Source organism: Engystomops pustulosus, chromosome 4 (assembly GCF_040894005.1).
Source record: "Engystomops pustulosus chromosome 4, aEngPut4.maternal, whole genome shotgun sequence".
Classification (NCBI taxonomy): Eukaryota; Metazoa; Chordata; class Amphibia; order Anura; family Leptodactylidae; genus Engystomops; species Engystomops pustulosus.
Window position 1 is genome coordinate 116,833,632 of NC_092414.1, and position 16,342 is coordinate 116,849,973.

At 39.6% G+C, this 16,342-nt stretch overlaps 1 protein-coding gene across 2 annotated transcripts in view; it reads left to right on the plus strand.

Annotated features, from left to right (window-relative positions):
• COG5 (component of oligomeric golgi complex 5) overlaps positions 1-16,342 on the plus strand; it is a 220,621-nt gene that overhangs the window by 84,916 nt on the left and 119,363 nt on the right. For both annotated transcript variants that reach the window (XM_072147149.1, XM_072147148.1), the window contains exon 7: positions 3,643-3,773. In XM_072147149.1, coding sequence (XP_072003250.1) covers positions 3,643-3,773 — 131 coding nt within the window. The remainder of the gene's footprint in view (positions 1-3,642; positions 3,774-16,342) is intronic.

Below are 16,342 nucleotides of genomic sequence, written 5' to 3' on the forward strand. Positions count from 1 at the left end.
CTTACCCAAGTGTTTCTTTTTCTGTTACATTTTGTACTTTAAAATAGTGGGAAATTTTGGTTGATATATTTAACATTTATTTAAGGTGAATCTAGTAAACATTGTGAAAAAATGTGTTTTTTTCAAACTGCAAAATGTTCTTCAAATGTTTTTCAAACTCATAGTCTTACTACCCAAATTAGTTACTAACTAATATTTACCATATCTCCGCTTTGTGTTGGCGCCATTTTAGAAGTGTCTTTTTGTTTTAATATGTCGCTATAAAGATCACAAATCTCAAATCACAAATATTACTTTTTCGCACTTTTTTATTCATTGTTTTATAAGTGTTAGGGTCTGTTGGGACATTTTTATGAATTTTTATTTTTCATTTTTTAATTTTTTTTTAATTTTTTTCATTTTCACATTACTATCATATAAACTAGTGATCAGGTGATCACTAGTTCACACTAATGCACTTCACTTCACTGCATTTCAGTGCATTAGGAATGTCAGCCTATACATCTTCATGGGGTGACAGCCATCTACTCGCTGGACCAAACATGCATATATGCCGATGGCAGACCAGGGGACGTTCATTAGGTGCCCGTCAGTGCGACAGATCGCACTGCTGTTCCCTGCACGGTAGACCCATGCAGACCTTAGGTTAGGCCGACCAGTGGTGGCAGACCTATGGCACGGGTGCCAGAGGCGGCACCCAGAGCCCTTTTTGTGGGCAGCCGGGCCATCGCCCCAGCACACCAGACAGAACTCAAAGAATCTTCCTGCAGTTCCAAGCAACTTAAAAGATGCTGCTTTCAGTCATATTTTGATACTGACTTCGCTACTTGGGACTGTAGGAAGAGGCAGAATTATTCGACAGTGTCGAATTATTTTTGGGGAATCTCCTGCTGGCCCCACGATTCTCTGTGTACAGAGGGAAACTGGTAAGAAGCTAAAATGATGAAAATTTTCCATCTTTCTACTGTGTTGCTGTCCTCAGGTGGCCAATATGATTGAAAGTTGTTGAACAGGGAGCAATAAGTTAATGCTTTAATTTTTGGTTGGCACCTCGCGATAAATAAGCGGGGTTTTGGGTTGCAGTTTGGGCACTTAGCCTCTAAAAGGTTCGCCATCAATGGCCTAGACTAAGGCCCCTTAGTGACCAACACCGAAACCCGTACGGGCGGTCACTAAGGGGTTAAACTGTCATCACCCTCAAAAGCTTTTGTTTGTAGTAAATATACTCTAGTACAGTTCACCACTGCTCTAGTAGATGTGTTAAATATTTTTCCCTGTCTCATTTTCAATTCTTACCCTATGGATATCTATGGTTTGATTTCTTTGCCAATGTGGGTTGAATGGATTTAACTTATTTAATGTTAGTAGAACCTTTAGAAATATATTTATTTAGAAAATTGGTGAAATTACTTCACCCACTGTAACTCCTCACATACATTTTATTATTATATTTTGGTACAAATTGTTGTCATCATGTTCCTGCAAGTCATTTACAGTTGGCTACAGTCTGTTTATTATCATGGTGATAAATATTAAACAATATTTAACATGATTAGTATATGATCATGGTGTGAAAGTATCATTCTGTATTTCCGGTTAGAAAAAAGGAGGGTCTGAAAAGTATGGCTAAGCCAAAGGGGCCTTAACATATAAACATCCCAAATTTTAGTTATAAAACACGGAAGCAAAGCAGGATGTATATGAACATATGAAAACTTTATTAAGTCAAGAAGGATACATAAAAGCAATTAAAAAGCACTGCATGTGCTAAAGTCCAGCAGCCAACCCTGAGTTCAATGCAAATCCTTCCTCCAGCTCCCTCCCTGACTGCACTACGCACTTTAGGTAACTTTAGCTACCGTTATCTTTATGGCTAAAACACTCTGTCTATATTATATTGTATAATTTGTACTTTGAACATGAAAGCATAAAATGGTTGTTGGTGTTTCTAGCCATAATAGGCTTTATTTCCTAGAATATCTACCATACATTTTATTTGCATTGAACTCAGGGATGGCTGCTGGACTTTAGCACATGCAGTGCTTTTTAATTGCTTTTATGTATCCTTCTTGACTTAATAAAGTTTTCATATGTTCATATACATCCTGCTTTGCTTCCATGTTTTATATCATTCTGTATTTGTCATAGTTAGTTCACTGTAACATGTGAAATAGGCATTGATGTAAGCAGATGCAAAAGGCATTTCCCATTATAAATATTTGTTTACGTAGTTTAGTTCTGATTCATTGATTTCCTGACAAATGGTGTCAGTGCAATAAATGCTTCCTAAAGCATGTTCCACAGTTTCAATAGATCTTGTAATGGGAGGGATAAAAGGGCTTGCCTTTCACTCTTCCCACAATGTAATGAAATAGAACTTGGCTAAAGATTGAATGCTAACAGTGCAATGATTTTGATGCAGAAATGTTCACTACGTAACTACAGTAGTTACAAATAGGAGTGAATAAAATTCACAAATTTCTTGCTTACTCAATTAGTTGTGTTAAATATGTGTGTTTAATTTTTTCTCTAATTACCAGAATATTTAAAGTGTAACATTTCCCTAGTGTCTTTTTTTCTGCATTACCTGTTAAAACCAAGTGATCTTATTTTTTATATTATGTGATTGCCTGTGGTTAATTCTAACAATTAATTGGCAGATATTTCTTTTGGTTTCCCTTTATTCTTGAAGACTTGGTTAAGCCATTCAGCCTGTTCAATATAGGGAGATGGCAATTGAGTATTAACTTCCCTCTTCTGTCTTTTCTTTTTCATATGTGTCTGCATTTTATTTCATTTGTTTTTAGGGTTCTGTGGTATTAGTTTCTCCCTGACAGTTCTATCCCACGATGAATGGAAACTCATGCCATAAGGGACCCCATAGTTTTTATTACATGCATTGTAATTTGTTCCATTACATTCTACTTATGGGTGCTGGATGGGGGAATCTGGTGCACAGTAAGGCCAATGTATCCAGCTCTTGCAAGAAGCTGCTAAGTGCACACCCATAGATGTGTCCATCATGTGCAATGACTCATGAACTGCCCCTAGTATTTTATCCACTGTAGCCCTGCCATGAAATTGGCTCTATTTGGTCACAAATCAGTGAGGGATTAAGTAGGCTCAGGGGGGTCGAGGACAGGAGTCGCACAGCACGACCATTAGTTTACCAAAATATTTTTTATTGGTATAAAATAGATCGTAAAGGAACACAACGGGTTTCGGGGATCGAAAAGTCCCCTTTATTACTTTTCGATCCCTGACACGCGTTGTGTTCCTTAACGATCCATTCTATACTAATAAAAAATATTTTGGTAAAGGAACACAACGTGTGTTGGGGATCGAAAAGTCCCCTTTATCGAATTGCACCTCCGACCAACAAACCCACGCGCTTTAAGTAGAGTTGTGCCTTAACCCGTGCACAACTCCAGCAGGTGAGCACCAACCAATAACACCACACACCTGATCTTGGACTACTACCATATGAGCGCTGTAATTTTTTTGTTTTTGCTACTTTCCCAGGGCGGGATTAATGTATACCATTGTGTGACTGTATAGTCCTTAGCAGCTTTTTATTGTCCAAACACACCATCACATGGTTTAGAGTGGCTTAACTTTTCCGTTTTTTGTATCTGTTTTTAGACTACCTTTCCCAAGGGGTGGACCTTTCAGGAATAGTGGTCATAGAGAATGATTTGCTATTCATTGGTAGAGCACGCCTAGAAGTTGAAAACCAGGCAAAGCGTCTATTGGAGCAAGGAGTTGAGACCCAGGTAAATTAGCCTTTCTACTATGTTTCTTATATATTTTCTAAATCTTAAGCTGCAGTTTTTATTGAGTAACTTTTTCTTACATTTTATTTCTCACTTTTTTGTACCATAAAATTGTTGTTTTCTTTTTTTTTAACACAATTCTGGAAAAAAAAACTTTTGAATAAATAAAAAATTTGCATAGAAAATAATTTGGCTATACAAAAAGTTAATTTAAAAGATAAACATGGCCATCTGCCTGACTCCTGGCACCATCTCAGCTCCTAAGGACATATCCATCTGTCTGGAGCCCATGTGTGAAGCCCTGTGCCCACCAAAAGCCGCCACCAGTGAAATCCAGGGGTGCTGCCAACATCCGTCTAGAATCCCCAGCCAAAAGTAGTTCTGTCCCCAGCATTAGACAGAGGTCCGGAGGCCCTCTGCTGCAGGTATCTCTAGCAAGATGGGAGACAGTGTTGCACCATAGTGACAAAGGGCAGCCAACAGATCTTGTTAAAAGAAACCTCCCTCAGGTTTCTACATAGTGCATATTATGTCCCTGCTTGCCTAGCTTTTATTAACCCTCTTCTGCCCAATAACTGTTTTCAAGGCTATGACACCATGGGTGATGAGATCCACATTTTGGGGGAATGCCAATAGTTGAAACCCTATGGCATAATGTAAAAATTCGTATTCGCTTTGTGCAGTGTGCAATGCATTTCTGGTCACCCCTGTTGTACTCCTAGGGGATAAGCCGGCGAGAATCCAGAATAGAGTTCACTGTTTAGGGCAGTTCATCGTGTTTGCAACCAGGATTCACAAGCTGCAAAATGGAAAACTGTGCACGTATCATTTACAGCAGTTAACAGGGTTAACTAATAATTGAGATAATTGAGGTGACCATAACCGACTCTGTTCCAGTATTTGAAAGAAAATGGTATCCTTGGATTTTTTCGCAAGGGCCCCCTACTCCTGAGATGGCTTTGATGTTGTGGACAGATGGTGCAGATCACCAAGGATAAGAGTAAAAACTATTTTATTCCGGCATACTCACAAACAATATTAAAAGCGTGCATATCACAATGGTTAAAAAACGCCAGAGGACCTCATGCCCGACCTAGGTTTCGCCCTTTCAGCTTCATCTGGGGCCTGTCCACATTCTTCCTGATACAGGACCGGTGCTGTGATCGCGTGCACAACAGTGTAGCGTGGTCTCCCACAGGATCCAGTGTAGAGAAGTGAACATCGTGACAGGAGGAATTACTGAGGAAATTTCTTCAATCTCCAATCTATAAGGAACTGGGTGAGACCGTTCTGTGGAACTCTCAATTTTAATATTTTATTGTGGAGTTAGAGCACTAACATTGTTTTTTTATGTGTGTTTTTCTGGCTAATTTGGGAGTTTTGCCAAGTTAGTAGCTCCTCCAGTATTTGCCTCCCTTTTTCCGGATGCTGCAACACAAATTTTTCACCCTTGCTCAATGTTATGCTTGGGATAAATATTTAAATGCTCTTACCTGTAGAGGTTTTGAGATGTACGACAACAAAACCACCTCTCTATTTTGCACTCCCCCCCCCCTACTTTTGTTTTCATATTTTGAACAGAAATCTGTAATAGAATCATGTCGACTGCACACATGTTCCCCTGCGTGGAAAAGCACGGCAAAATCGTCTAGTAACTTACAGCTATCAAACATATTCCAATTTTCATCTTTTTAGTTCCTACTTGATTGCCATAGGCAACTACTTGTATCTTCCTTTGCAGTGAGTTTTTCCACCTACACAGTGTGTTAGCTTTACTAATACTACTGACATGACAGTGAGACTTGGACGTAGATGATGAGAACTTGTGTCCCCATGGCAAAAGTCTATATAGAAAGAGTCACTTAAGGAAATAATATATGTGCTGTGGAAAGCACATCTTTTCCTATTATACTTTATCATCTGTCCATTAGCAAAAGCATAGATCTCCCCTTAATATGAAGGTGTCTATTCTCAAACTTTACTCATGGTTTGGTTTCTATTTGTTGCTCTAGCCCTGGTACCAAACTGTAATTCCAGGCTCATCGCTATGCAGAGTTACTTTGTTTCAAATGACAAGGGGCACAGTTTCACTGTTAAAATGGAGCACTTACACCATTGCTATTTATGTCAATGAAATAGTGTGAAAGGTGATCAAAGATTGCTGTCAGTTTTCATTAGTTGTCCTTTGATGCTTCTTATTTGATACAACTTAACCAATATAAGTGGTAGATGGGGACCAAGGCAGATAATGATATTCGTGCAAAATACTTACTGTTATTTTCTCAATGTATAACTCAAATATATAGAATGATGGAGTGGCAAATTATTGATTTGTGGTGTGACATGGAATGACACTGCAACCTTGTCCATAGCATATTGTAAATCTTTTCTGGGGTTTAGTCCATCTGTGTTTAGCTGACTAGTTATGATTGACATATTGATTCAACTCTCTCTTCAAATCTGTCTATTCATCCAGTTGTATATTGCGATAGCTTGAGCTTCATCCTTCTGTTCCCCACTGTGCACCTCATGTATTATCTTTTAACACCATTTCGAATGTCTAAGTCTGATGCTGCAGAAAAAAGAAATGATCGTTCCAGAACAGTTAGTAATGTCAGACTGGTAACCTTTTGTATCCAAGCAGAATTTCATCATTTTCTGCTGGTAACGTACAGTACTTGGACAGCAGCTTGCAGAAGAGTAAAATGACTAATAGTATTGCTTTAAAAAAAAAGTGTCAAATAATTATTTTGGAGAACTAATCAAGTCACCAAATGGCATGGCACTTAAATTTATACATGTTGGTAGAACTTTTCATGTGTAAAACTTTTTTTTTTTTTTTTTTTTTACATGTTCTTGGGTTAGTCATTTCTTTAATGACCATGGTCATTCCCCTTCTTTCTCTGTTCTCTGCCCAGAGCAGGTGCAGCAACAGTGACCCTGTGTACAAGACCTTCTGTCCTGCTACTAATTGTGAAGGTACACACACAATGGGGCTTATTTACTAAGGGTCAGAGGCTGCACTTTAGTCCGATTTTCTGACATTTTCGGGGATTGCGCGGGTGCGACAGGTATTTAGCAGGGGATTGTGTCACACGATCGGATTTTCACGCAGCTGGGCCGGCTTTCATGCGACAGAAGTCGGGGGCGGGCCGTCGGACGACCCGACTCATTCGGACCGAGCACAGAATTTAACATTCAAATTGTGTTGCAATCCATGGAATTTACATGCACCAGGAAGAAGAACGTGAACTCTGGCGGACCTGAGTGGGGAAGCAACACATGCAGGATATAGGGCGCACAATCTTAGTGAATCGTCTGATAATGCACTCTCTGTTAACAACTCCGGACGGGTAAGTAAATGTGACCCCAGTATCTGCTCAAACCACAGGACAAATTAGCTTGTCCTGATATGCAAAGTGCAACGAAATAAGAAATACCATATATAACCTACAAATTCTAATAATTGTTCAGTTGTATTCATGTTTACTTGTTATCAAAGAAACATTGTTTTCCATGACGGCCCACCTGGAGGATTACCCCTTGACCTCTGCAGGGACAGGAAGAAGAGAGGTTAAATGTCCCTCCCCCTGCATCCCTCTCCAGTGTTCTTCCTGTCCCTACACAGGTCAGGGGGAAGAGAGGGTCTCTCTCCTTCTCATCTCCTTAGGGGGGTGGGAGCGGAGGGGGACGCCTTGGAGGCACGGTACCTGGTACTAAGATCCTCTCCTCTCCGGGCCTCGATCGGATTCCTTCCTGGCTGACATCTAGGAGAGGTGTAATTCCTGCAGTCCCTCGGCGATTCACGGCAGCACCGTATGTTCCGGCTCCCGACTATGAAACGCAGCTGCGTTCCACAAGGCCCCGATGACGACTTCCGGTCTGCATTCCACAGACCCCGATGACAACTTCCGGTCTGCTGTTCACAGGCCGCGATGACGACTTCCAGTTTGCGCGTCGCACCGGAAGTGACGTCGGCCTCTGTCATTGGCGTTCGGGAGTCAGGAGCGAGGAACGGTGAGTTTAAAAAGCGGAGAGCCTGCTAGAGATCTCTCTTCTACTAAAGACTCTGCAGGTTTTCTTATCTAAGTGTGTCGCAAGGCGCAGGTTGGTAAGATGTATTCCATGGCTGGGGATTTTTATTTTGTCACCGCTCCACTCACACTTCTACCTCCTCCCTTATCCACAGGCAGTGGAGACACAAAAAGGATATGGACCCAGTCCCCCTTCCTCAGATGTCTGTAAGTTAAGGGGGTCTGGAGGGTGGAGTTGTATATATGTATATGTATATATATGTGTATGAATATGTATATATATATGTGTATGTATATATATATATATGTATGTATATATATATATATATATATATATATATATATATGTATGTATGTATGTGTATATATATATATATATATATATATATATATATATATATATATATATATATATATATATTATATACATCCCCTACACATCCTCGTATTTTCTTCTCACACCTAGGAGAAAAAGGAAAAAGAGAAGAAAGAGGATAAGAAAGAGGAAAGAAAGGATGATAAATCAAAAACTAAGACTCTTCAATCCCGTAGATGCAACATGTGTTTTAACAAACTCCCAGAATCCTATAAGAAACCGTTGTGCAAAGAATGTGTGGATAACATCATGCGCAAGGAAAAAATGTCCTTCATGGATGAGATGAGATCCATGTTTAAATTGAGAAGTAAAGAGCACAGTTGCATCCCTCTTTTCTGAAAGAATTCCTCCAAAAAGATTTAAACCCTCTGAACCTAATCCGGAGGAGATAGATTCAGATCCTGAAGGGGCTTCCTGTTCCTACCAAGGTGGCGAGGAGGAGCAGCTAGAGATTCAGGAGCAAAAAAACGAATCAAGGTTCCTTTTCCCTATGGATAACCTGGACACCTTACTAAGGGCAGTCCGAGAAACACTAAACATTGAAGACCCTGTAGAAACAAAGTCTGTACAGGATGAGCTTTTCGGATGCTTGAGGGCAAAAAAGAAAAGGGTGTTCCCAGTCAATAATGTACTTGAAGACCTTATCCGGGAAGAGTGGAAAGATCCAGAAAAACCACTATCGGTAGCTAGAGACTTCAGAAACAGATTTGTGTTTGATGATGAAAAATCTAAAGTTTGGAATTCAATTCCGAAGGTGGACATACAGGTCACGAAAGTAGTGAAAAAGACTGACCTCCCTTTCGAGGATGCGACTCTACTTAAAGACCCTATGGATCGCAAATCCGACAGTGTCTTAAAGAAAACCTGGGAATCGGCAATGCTAAACCTAAAGGCTAATGTGGCAACAACGTCTGTTGCCAGAACCATGACCTGCTGGCTATACGGATTAGAAAACCAGATTATCAGCGGAACCTCAAGAGAGAAACTCTTAGAGTCTCTTCCTCTTCTGAAACTAGCCACCACCTTTATCGCAGATGCTTCGGGGGAATGCGTCAGATTCTCCGCCAAAGAAGGAGCCCTCTGGCTCAAGCAATGGTCAGGAGACTTTAGATCCAAATCAAATTTATGTGGCATACCCTTTACTGGCGAGTTCTTATTTGGTCCAGAATTGGACACGATCCTTGAGAAAGGTGCAGATAGGAATAAAGGCTTTCCAGAACCCAAACAGAAGAGACATTCCTTTCGTGATTCCCGCGACAAATTTCCATCCTACCGAGGGAAAGGTAAGCAAGGTAGATGGAGCTACACAAAAGGGGGAAGAGGTAGAGGTTACAGTTCCTTCCAGAGTACCCAGCCCAACCCTGCCCGAAAGCAATGACGCCAGAGTGGGCGGAAGACTGGCTCTTTTCCCCGCTCATTGGGAAAAAAGTATTAAAAATACATGGATTCTACAAGTCATACAGAAAGGCTACAAGATCGAGTTGAACACTCCACCTCCTCAAACGTTTGTGACAGCAGATGCTTCTTCTTATGTGGGAAGAAGTCCAATCTCTGTTAGTCAAAAACGTAATATCTCCTGTGCCTCCCCATCAACAGAAGAAAGGTTTCTACTCTCCCCTCTTCTTAGTTCAGAAACCGAACGGAGCCTACAGAATGATTATAAATCTAAAAAATCTAAACACCCATATCAAATACAGAAGATCCAAGATGGAGTCCCTAAAATCCACAACACCATTAATCCCAAAAGGGGCAGCCCTATGCACCATAGACCTGAAAGATGCGTATTATCACATCCCAATCCACCCCATCTCTCAAAGATACCTGAGATTCGTGATCCTGTCCCCAGAAAACCAAGTAAGACACTTTCAATTCAGAGCCTTACCATTCGGGATCTCCTCAGCGCCCAGACTATTCACCAAAATAATGGCAGAGGTGGTAGCAGTTTTAAGACTAAAAAACATACTATTGATCCCTTATTTAGACGATCTTCTTCTAGTCTCCAACTCAGAGGAAACTCTATTACCCCAGAGAGACACGACGATAGCAGTCCTAGAACACTTAGGCTGGATAGTAAATTTCGAGAAATCAAACCTTCAATCAAGCACCAAGTTAAAATTTCTAGGAATTTTACTGGACTCAGTGCGTCAATGCTCTCTTCTTCCAGAAGAGAAAGTCTAAAATCTTGTTTTACAGGTGTCGATGTTCCAAAGCAGACAGAAGTGTTCGATCAGAGAAGCCATGAAGCTCCTAGGACTTCTAACGTCTTGTATAGCGGGGGTTCCCTGGGCTCAAAACCATACAAGAGACCTGCAGAATTGGATTCTTTCATCTTGGAACAAGAATTTGAATCCTCTGGAGAGGAAAACCAAGATTCCCCTATGGGTAAAAAATTCCCTAAACTGGTGGAAGATAGCAGAGAATCTTACCAGGGGCTTAAAATGGAACAATTGGCCAATAATATCTATCTTTACGGACGGAAGCAACACGGGTTGGGGAGCAAAACTCCCAGGAAGACTGGATCAGGGCCAATGGTCTCAGTCAGAAATAAACAGATCCTCAAACTACAAAGAATTGAAGGCGGTTTGGGAAACCCTGAAGGTCTGCTCAAAACAATTACAGGGCCAAAACCTCAAAATACTATTGGACAACACGACCACAGTCGCCTACCTCAAACGCCAAGGGGGCACACAGGGGAAATTCAAGCGCTCTCCGTAAACGAACCCTACCTGAAAATTACGGATGATGGAATATCTTTAATGCTTGATCCAAATTTCCTGCCCAAAGTAACAACAGACTTTCATCGTAACCAGGAAATTATCCTCCCCTCCTTTTGCCAAAATCCCAAATCTTCGGGAGAAGCCAAATGGCATACTTTAGATGTGAGAAGGATAGTGCTACACTATCTTGAAATAACGGATAGCTGGCGAAAAGACTCAAACTTATTTCTTCAGTTCCAGGGCAAGAACAGGGGGAGAAAAGCGTCGAAGATCACCATCGCCCGCTGGATTAGGCAGGCTATCTGGGACTGTTATACTATCCAAAGCCTAGAAGCTCCTACGAATCTTAAAGCCCACTCTCTACCAGGGCAGTGGCCACTTTCTGGGCAGAACGAGCAGGAGCATCCCTGGACCAAATTTATAAAGTTGCAACCTGGTCCAGTTCCATAACCTTTGCCAAACATTACCTGCCAAACAAGTTATCTGGTACATCTCCAGGTGGGCCGTCATGGGGGACATCATGGAAAGCGAGAATTAGACTGGTAATTCGTTTTCCATCTAGTCCACCATGACGGCCTGGAATTTTTTCCCAACCCTCACAAATGTTACTATGTGGTTTTTTGTTGTATGTGGAGTAACATGCTAATAAACCTCTTGCATCCTTTCTTGGTGTGATTATTTGGTAGAACACTGGAGAGGGATGCAGGGGGAGGGACATTTAACCTCTCTTCTTCCTGTCCCTGCAGAGGTCAAGGGGTAATCCTCCAGGTGGGCGGTCATGGTGGACTAGATGGAAAACGAATTACCGGTGAGTCTAATTCTCGCTATCCTTACCTTAATTGCCAGTTGTAATACAAAACGCGTTGCTCTTATTAGGAAACATCTCCATGCAAACATCTTTTATTCTATTTTTTTTCTATAAAATCCAAATTTCTTCTAATGTATTTTCTTACTGTTTCTAATGTAGTTTTCTTACTGTAGATTTGTTCCTCCTATTTTCTGTAATTTGCTATGGAGAGTTTTCCAAGCATATTCAGGGCACTGAGAGGTGTAAATAGGCTGTGATGTCATCTGATTTCTGTAGTGGATATAATAATGGGATTTTATGTAGAGATGTTATCTTTTGTTGTAAACACTATGTCTATGATGGATATGAAGTGAATATTGAATATAAAACGACCACAGAAATGGCAGGTGTCAGTGTATTATCAGGCCTACGGTAAAGAATGCAGGATATACTACTTTTCAGTTTTTAATTATTTTTGTTGATGAAATATTTTTTAGACTTCATCAAAATTCTTTAAAATATGTTTAAAATAAAAAATTTGGTTAAAAATAGGTAATTTTGGAGTAACCTTTTAACATTTAGTTGTGTTACCCATACATTTTGTTTTATAGTGATCTTCTATCTGTTTTAGCATCTAGTTTTTTGTGTGATTGTTTGTGTCTTAATGTTCAACTATTAACATTTCTTTTGAGAAATGTATTTTTTTTTTTCTGTATGAAAAATATGATTTTGACAGCTTTGTCAGTTGTCTGTCATGGATGTTCAAACGTTAACCCCTATAAATCATGACAATCTTTGTTTCCACTACATTGTATAAAATGCAAAGCGACACAGGAATGTCGTCTGGCTTATATATCAGTCATCCTCTTTGGCCTTTTTACTTCCTGCTTTTACATTCTTTATTTTGCCTTGAATATTTTGTGTAGCTTTCTTGAAAACAAAATCCTTTTCCACTTTTCAATAAATAAGATGTCAGAGCCCAAGGAAGTGCAGCGTGTGTAAATGACAAGGAAAATGGCTTATCAGAAACCGCTTTCACTTGTCTAGGCAGACCTTTGACATTTTTATACTGAGGGAGTAATGCTTACTTATTTCTTGTGTCGATATGCGGAAAGTGCTTGTAAAACAGGATTCTGTTGTAAAAAACCTTTGCGTTTGAAGATGGATTTAAGCCCATCCTGTATCCATCTTTCATCATCCATTCTTGGATAGTATTTTAGTCTGTGTATAGCTTATCTTTACATTTAGCCAGGTTATATGAGGGTCAGTGCATTAAATAAAAAAGAAACTATTTCTATTTTCAGATGTTTTTCTGGAAAGTACTATTTGAAAAAAAAGCTGATTTCATGTGCATAAGTGCTGTGCTGTTTCACTTAGATTTGCTGTAAGCATGAACATCTACTGCACAATTGTGGGGGTAGGGTAGCTCCTAGCAGGCAATGTGGTTGAGCATGTGCCAAAGCACCATTCACTCTCGTCCCCAGGCAGCAGATGGAGGAGCCTCTTGTTGAGACCATTGATTTTTCGATTGTACAGCTCTACAGAAACATCAACAGTGTTTCAAACTCGGCTTGTATTTTCGTAAACCAGCTGAGGAAAGCAAATATTGCTTGTAAAATATGCAGAGGTCATAGCTAGAAATGCATTTAATGCTAAGTTAATGCTCTTATTATAAAAATCTCACAGGCAGGAGTTTGCTGGGATATTTAATGTCATACTTTCTCTTGGTGTTCTGTTTTACGTATAGTCCACTGTATTTTAAAGCTTCTTTATGGTTTGTCATGGAGCCATGTTGTCATTTTTTTCTGTTACGCTTAAAGCACATATGAGCAGTTCCCAATGTAATACTATAATAAACAAGCAATTAAACAAATGAACAAAGTCCCATTACATAGAACACATTACATATAAAACAAAAAAAAAATTAAAATCGCCATACAAACCCCACATATAAATTATATGTATAGGTATCATTATTAAACCCACTTGATGAACAGCGTAAATGAAAAAAAATATATGTTTATATAGTTTTTATATATTTTCCCCCATATATAATGCAATAAAAAGTGATTTTAAAAAATGTACATGTCCTGCAAAAACAGGCTTTCAACGGGGCATGGACAGGCTGGCTGTATACTGTGGGGTATCGGCTGGCTATATACTGGGGGAATGGGCTGGCTTGCTATATACTGGGGGACCTGGGCTGGCTATGCACTGGGGGGTATGGGCTGGCTGGCTATATAATGGGAGCATGAGCTGGCTGGCTATATACTAGGGAGCAGGGGGCTAGCTGGCTATATTCTAAGGGGCATCGGCTGGCTATATACTATTGAGCATGGGAGTTGGACCTCAAAGGATCAAATATCGGATACCCATGCTAAGGACTTGTCACCAACAAAGATGTCTCCATTAGAAAACTCCTTTGCAGATTCTGCCAAAGTTAGAACAGGAAAATAAGCAGTTTGCTTCACTGTTTGGTCTGGTAAAGCGATGTCATACATGGTTAGCTTGAATGATTGTTCAATGTGCTGCCACTTATTACACTCCCAGGGGTCCTTCGTATAAAGGAAGCATTCCACAAAAAGAATTGATTCAAAGGAAAATATAGTATTTCTAATAGTATTGGTTATACATGAAGAAAGTATGCCAATCTAATACGTGTTCCCCTTCCAGCACAGCACCTCTATAATATATACAGTTTATGCATAAGCCTTGTTAACCAGAGGGAGCTCTAGTAAAAACATTGTCTCTGAGAGTAGGATTGTGCCCTCCCCCTTTCTCTTGGCATATGCATTTTATGGAATTTCCATTTAACATACACAGATGACATACCTTATAATTTTATAACTCCCCAAAACCTTACAATTGGTATTATGTGTATCTGTATATCATGTTACTAAATTGATTAACATGCATTTGTAGTTATGAATTAAATAAAAGCTGAAATCACCAGGTCGTAGTTGGATTGTGCCTTTTGGTTCCATACTTTTCCCTCTTCCACCTCATTTAATCTCTAGTCTGCTCAGCTATTAATGATGTCACTTGAGTATCTCCGTGTTCCCAGACTATGTAGAGAATCCTTTGGATTATACAAATATTATTCTGACATTCAGTGGACACAATAAGAGGATTTCTGAGGATTTTAGCAATACTATATTTGTGGATTTTCATTAGGGTCTTACTTTTATGCTAAATCCTGGTTTCACTTATTCTTTCTTGAGTAGAATACAGCTGAAACATCAAACATTACTGAATGTAAAGGATTGCCTGCCCTTTTTGTCATCACATAAATGCTAGAACTTTTAAGAAACGTCTTGCAATTTGCCTTGCCTATCTTTATAATGCTTGGTTATATAAAAAGACATGTAGCCATGTCCAGTTGTAAACAAAGTGGAGCCCTGGGCAAAACTACAAGTGAGGCCCCAAAATAAAACTGTTTTATGAATCGTCACATTCAGTAAGATGCTCCTTTATCAGGTGAAATAAGCTGCAACATTTCAAGGCTACTCAGTCGAAATTTCTTTTTACCTGGACTGGAGTGCTGCTTTTTTATAGATGAGTTATGAGATACATAGAAAGTAGATACATAGGTAGATAGATAGATAAATTGATTATAACTGTATCCCCTGATTCCCTTCTATATGCTACCTTCAGGATATGATCTGCTCCATCACTGCTGAATTCTCCACCAGATGTCTTCACCTCTCTTCAGCACATGTCCACGCTGGGCCCCTAAAAATACCAGTCACTAACAGTATAATGTCACCTAGAAAATACAGCTCACATACAGGAACCCCTTATTATTATTATATACTGTAAAATGACAAACATGATCCAGCTTCAAAGGATGCAACAGGAATCCATATAAAATTTTTAAGGCTTTATTCCATCTCTTTAAAAACCATAGATTCGGCCATGGGATACAACAGCCTTAGTCATGATTAAGGGTGTCTAACACCTGAAACGCGTAGACGATTTATGCTGTTGTATCCCATGGCCGAATCTATGGTTTTTAAAGAGATGGAATAAAGCCTTAAAAATTTTATATGGATTCCTGTTGCATCCTTTGAAGCTGGATCGTGTTTGTCGTTTTACATTTTATACCTCTCCAAGCCGGAGTGATCCTATGCTTGGATGGTTCCAGGTGCTATGAAATACATCATCAGGGTGAGCTGACGTCTTTTTCCTTCTTCTTCTGACTATTATTATATACGCATTGTTTTTTGAAACCAAGCGCGAACACACAAGGCAAAACAAATCCCCAAATGCATTTGTGTAAGTTATTTATATAAGCAACAATGTGGGATACATCTTTTAACATTAATAAAAACGATTAACAATGTAAAAGACATGATCCTACTAATATAGCTCATATGTGTCTAATTATCTGTTTCTCCTAATGCGTTTCAAAACCCAATGGAAATGTATCATGTGACCATAGCCACATTAGTCTTTATACATGCCCCAAATGTCTGTATACAGCTTCCCCCACCCCAGTGTCTATATACAGCTAGTTCCCATCCCACTGTCTAAATTCAGTCTTCCCCCACTACCTCCGGTTTCTATATGCAATCCCCTATGTTGCAATTAATTAAAAAATAAAATGAATACTTACCAACCTGTTTCCAAGCCACCTCGATCTTCTTCCAGCTATT